This window comes from Suricata suricatta, chromosome 10, assembly GCF_006229205.1.
Source record: "Suricata suricatta isolate VVHF042 chromosome 10, meerkat_22Aug2017_6uvM2_HiC, whole genome shotgun sequence".
NCBI lineage: Eukaryota > Metazoa > Chordata > Mammalia > Carnivora > Herpestidae > Suricata > Suricata suricatta.
Window position 1 is genome coordinate 57,532,660 of NC_043709.1, and position 5,646 is coordinate 57,538,305.

The 5,646-nt window shown below is 37.1% G+C and overlaps 1 protein-coding gene across 1 annotated transcript; it reads left to right on the forward strand.

Moving 5' to 3' along the window:
- Positions 1 to 1,407: 1,407 nt before the first annotated feature.
- LOC115305160 (olfactory receptor 6C2-like) lies at positions 1,408 to 2,346 on the forward strand. Its single transcript, XM_029955469.1, has one exon. The coding sequence runs from the start codon at positions 1,408 to 1,410 to the stop codon at positions 2,344 to 2,346; it is 939 nt and encodes a 312-aa protein (XP_029811329.1).
- The last annotated feature ends 3,300 nt before the right edge of the window (positions 2,347 to 5,646 follow it).

Sequence of the window (5,646 nt, forward strand, 5' to 3'; positions counted from 1 at the left end):
ATTTATCTGGTATCTATCTATATTTATATACCATATGTCTCAAATACCACTGGTAAACATTATATATTTTTTATACCCACCATTTTTCAGGACTGGTATCACCTTTACAAACTATTTGTCTCATAAACCCAGTGTAATTCCCCCCTTTCTATCATGATATCTGTAACCTGGAAAGGTACCATAGTAACCTGTACTTGATGGGGGTTGATTTTATGTATATGTATTTACTTATTATTTTTGGAAAGAGAGTAAGAATGCACAAATGTGAGTGACAGAGAGGGGCAAAGGGAGAGAGAGAATCCCAAGCAGGCTCTATACTCCATGTGGATCCTGATATTTGAGTGTGGAGCCTGATGTATGGGGCTCAATCCCATGATGATGAGATCATGACTTGAGCTGAAATCAAGAGTCGGACGCTTAATGGACTGAACCAACCAGGTGCCCTGATAGTACCCATTTAAACTTAAAAGTAACCTTATTATGTAGCATTCCTGTTAAAGCCATTTCATACTAGGAACTGAGAGTACAGAGAGATTAAATGACTTACCTAAGGTCAAGGTAGATCACAAAGATATGACTTGATCCCAGACCAACTGTTTCAAGGTCCATATACTTAATGCCTGTGCATTACTGAAACATGTATCACACTTCTATTAGCTATGAAGGAGGGAAAGCAAAGTAAGTTTTGATAAATCCTTCAGCTGTTTGTAACTTTACCAATGGTTTTCAAATTATATTAACATAATCATGCATCAAAGCCCTCTCTGCTGAGGACAGAGATGAAAAATAGGGGGTTAACAGACAAATTTAGAGAAAATCAGGAGAAAGGGCTATTGAAGGACTATTTTCTGGGAGAAATCCAATTGCTCTTCAAATAATGCCTAGCTCCCTAGGAGAGGGATCTGGAGAATCTAAGTATGGCATAACCACAGCCTCTGTATATTTTGCATTTTATCAGGCACTGAAACATAAAGCAAAGGAATTTTAGGATCTAGATTTGAATACAGATGTTTTGGAATAAAGAGACTCTATGACACATCAAAGTATAGCTCAAGAGCAGTCAACTCTTGATCTAATACAGGAAATCTCAACCAAAATATGAGCCTAAAAATGAATTGGAAACAAGTGCTGTAAACTGGGAGATCATGAAATATTTAAAAACAATTTCAGTAGCAGCAATTTTTAAGAGAAACTTTCCATAGTTCAGCTTCCCAGTCGTATATTTCAGGGGAGCTGAGAGAATTACCTCATCAAAACCTGATTATCAAGTTACAGAAGGAAATGCATGTGATTTGGTTTGCTTGGTATTGGTAGACACTGTCTGATCCTACCATATTGTGATATTGATCCTCAGATCCAAATTCTGTGACTTTTAGGTGAAGATTGGGCCATAGTATGAAGTCAGTGATGAGAAACCATTCGGCAGTAACAACATTCACCATACTGGGCTTGACAAATGACCCACAGCTAGAGATTCTGGTTTTCATCTTTCTGTTTCTCACATATATGTTAAGTGTCATTGGGAATCTGACCATAATTTCTCTCATCTTGGTGGATTCTCATTTAAAAACAGCTATGTATCTTTTTCTTCAAAATTTCTCCTTCTTAGAAATCTCATTCACAACTGCCTGTGTTCCCACATACCTGTACATGATATCAAGTGGGGACAAAACCATCACCATCAAGGCCTGCTTCAGTCAAATCTTTTTTATTGTTCTCTTTGGAGCTACAGAATTTTTCCTCTTGGCTGTGATGTCCTATGACCGCTATGTGGCCATCTGCAAACCCCTGCATTATGTGACCATCATGAACAGCAGAGTCTGTTGGAATCTCATCCTCTCTTGTTGGATATCTGGCTTATTGATTATCCTTCCACCGCTTTGTTTGGGCCTCCATCTGGAGTTCTGTGACTCTGATATTGACCATTTTTTCTGTGATGCTTCTCCAATACTGAAGAATTCATGTTCGGATACGTGGTTGATAGAGCAGCTGGTCATAGTCTGTGCTGTGTTGACTTTCATAATGACCCTTGTGTGTATAGTTCTGTCCTACATATACATCCTTAGAACAGTTTTAAGATTCCCTTCTGCCCAGCAAAGGAAAAAAGCTTTTTCCACCTGTTCTTCCCACATGATTGTTGTTTCTATCACCTATGGCAGCTGCATTTTTATGTATATCAAACCTTCAGCTAAGGATGAAGTGGCCATTAATAAGGCAATTTCTCTGCTCACTACATCTGTTGCCCCCTTATTGAACCCCTTCATTTATACCCTGAGAAATAAACAAGTAAGGCAGTCTTTGCATGACATCCTTAAAAAACTTGCATTTTTTCCAAAGAAATATTAGATTCTCAACTTGAAAATTTAAATTAAAACAAAAAACAATTTATCATATACTGGTGTGCTATATATTACAATCTATCTATTTATCATTTAGGTGGATATTAAGTTATGGGAGTTGTGCAGATCTCATAATATTGAGGAACAATAAAGAAAATTGAGAAGATAAACCAAGGAAAAATTGTGATGGGTGCAGCATCATGCAGATTTTTCTACTCTGGAATGTCTATGTCTTCCTAATCTACATTTCTATCAACTCTTTTACATTTTATTTCTTTATTTCTTTAGAAAGCATGCACAGGAGAGAGGTAGAGAGAGAGGGAGAGAGAATCCTAAGCAGGTTTGAAGCACTCAGCAGAGCCTGACTCAAGGCTTGACGCCACGAACTGTGAGATCATGACCTGAGCTGAAATCAGGAGTCGGTCACTTAACCAACTAAGCCACCAGGCACCCCTGAATTCTTTTTATTCTTGTCATGTATACCTTAGCTATGTGTACCTTAGTCTTTTGTGTGTTGAATCTATTCCATTCTTGTCACTGCTTTCGCCTCCTTGCAACACTGCCTCTTTCAAAGTATTTTCTACTTTCAAGAGCATAAAAACATTGACTTTTAGGAAACACAAGCTCCCTTCATCTTCAACTCCACTTTGCTAATGCTACCTCATCATCATCATGTGGATTTGAACAAAATTGTAATAATCGCTCTTGTCTCTTGTAGTCTGAACTTATTAAAACATGTGTCAAAAATCATTAACATAAACAAGAATGTAACCAAATAGTCTTTAATGATAACTGATAAGCTTTGGCTTCGAAGTAATTGTTCCAAAAGCAACTACTGAAGCAAGCCAGGTAAAACATATAAATCATTGACCTGAAGTCACCAGATTTCGGGCTGAAATTATGAAAAGGGTAGAAAAGTAGAAGGATGAACTAATTGCAATAGCTGCTTTGGCATCTTGAGGATATTGGAAGGATAAATATTGTTAAAATGTCAATACTTCCTAAAGCAATCTACACATTCAATGTAATCCCTGTCAAAATAACATCAACATTCTTTACAGAGTTGGAAGAAGCAATTCAAAAATTTGTGTGGAACCAGATAAGACCCAAATAGCCAAAGTAATGTTGAAAAAGAAAATCAAAGCTCAGGAGATGTCACAATTCTTGACTTCAAGCTGTATTATAAAGCTGTAATCATCAAGGCCGTATGGTGCTGGCACAAAAATCAATGCAACAGAACAGAGAACCCAGACATAGACTTACACACACTTGTTTAACTAACCTTTGACAAAGCAGGAAAGAAAAAAAACAAAAGACAGTCTCTTCAGCAAATGGTGTTGGGAAAACTGGCCAGAGACATGCAAAAGAATGAACATGGACCACTTTGTGATCCCATACCCCACTTTCTTACACCATACACAAAAATAAAATCAAAATGTATGAAAGACCTAAATGTAAGACAGGAAACCATCTAAATCCTAGAGGAAAAAACAGACAGCAACCTTCTATGACCTCAGCCTCAGCAACTTCTTCCTAGACATATCTCTGGAAGCAAGGGAAACAAAAGCCAAAATGAACTATTGGGACCTTATCAAGATAAAAAAATCTGCACAGTGAAGGAAATAATCAGCTAAACTAAAAGGCAACTGATGGAATGGGAGAAAATATTTGCAAGTGACATATTTGATAAAAGGTTAGTACCAAAATCTATAGAGAACTTATCAAACTCAGCATCCAAAAAACAAATAATCCAGTGAAGAAATGGGCAAAAGACATGAAAAGACACTTTTGCAAAGAAGACATCCACATAGCTAAGAGACACATGAGAAGATGCTCACTGTCACTTATAATCAGGGAAATACAAGTCAAAACCACAATGAGATACCACCTTACATTTGCCAGAATGACGAAAATGAACACCTCAGGCAACAACAGATGTTGGCAAGGATGTGGAGAAAGGGGAATCCTTTGGCACTGGTGGTAGAAATGCAAACTAGTGCAGCCACTCTGGAAAACAGTATGGAGTTTACCCTATAGCCCAGCAATTGCACTACTAGGTATTTATCGAAAGGATACAGGATACAGGTGTGTTATTTTGAAGGGGCCCAGACACCCCAATGTTTATAGCAGCACTATTGAGAATAGCCAAAGTATGGCAAGACCCCAAATGTCCATTGACTGATGAGTGGATAAAGAAGATGTGGTATGTATATAATGGATATATATATATATATATATTCCATTATTTGGCAATCCAAAATATGAAATCTTTCCATTTGCAACAAAACAGATGTAACTAGAGCATGTTATCCTAAGTGAAATAAGTCAGTCAGAGAGAGACAATATGATTTCACTCATATGTGGAATTTAAGAAACAAAACATGAACATAGGGGAAGTGAGGCAAAAATAAGATAAAAACAGAGAGGGAGACTTTTAAATACAGAGAAGAAAGTGAGGGTTGCTGGAGGGGTGTTGGGTGATATATGGGTTAAATGGGTGATCAACATTAAGGATAGCATTTGTGATGAGCACTGGGTATTATAAATGTAAGTGATGAATCACTAAACTCTACTCCTGAAACCAAAACTACACTGTATATTAAACTTGACTTTAAATGAAAACAAACAAAAAAGAAATAAAAATGCCTGGTTTATTTTATTTTATTTATTTATTAAAATTATTTAAACTATTTATTTTTTAAGGAAAGAGAAACAGAATGTGAGCAGAGGAGAGGCACAGAGAGGGAGACACAGAATCTGAAGCGAGCTCCAGGTTCTGAAATGTCAGCACAGAACGTGATGTGGGGCTGGAACTCACAAACCATGAGATTGTGAGCAGAGCCAAAGTTTGATGCTTAACTAACGGAGCCACCCAAGTGCCACTTTTAACTTAATTTAACTTAGTTTTAATTTTATTTATTTATTTTTTTGAGAGAGATAAAAAGCAAGTGGAGGAAGGGCAAAGAGAAACCCCAGCAGGCTCTATGCTGTCAGCACAGAGCCCTCCCTGTATGGGGTTTGAACCCATGAACTGCGAGATCATGACTTAAGCTGGAATCTGACACTCAAGTGAATGAGCCACCCAAGTGCCCCCCAAAATCCTGGTTTCTTAAGGTGTATATTTTCCTTATTGATCCCATTTCAGCATACTTAGAAATATCCATCCTTCTCTATTATAGGAAATGTATTATTTCCTATTCCTATTATTATTCCCTTCTCTTTACCTGTAACACTTTATATATAGGTTTATTTTGGCATCTGCACTTATCTTTTGTTCTCTGTACACCTTACTACCTTTTAATCTAAT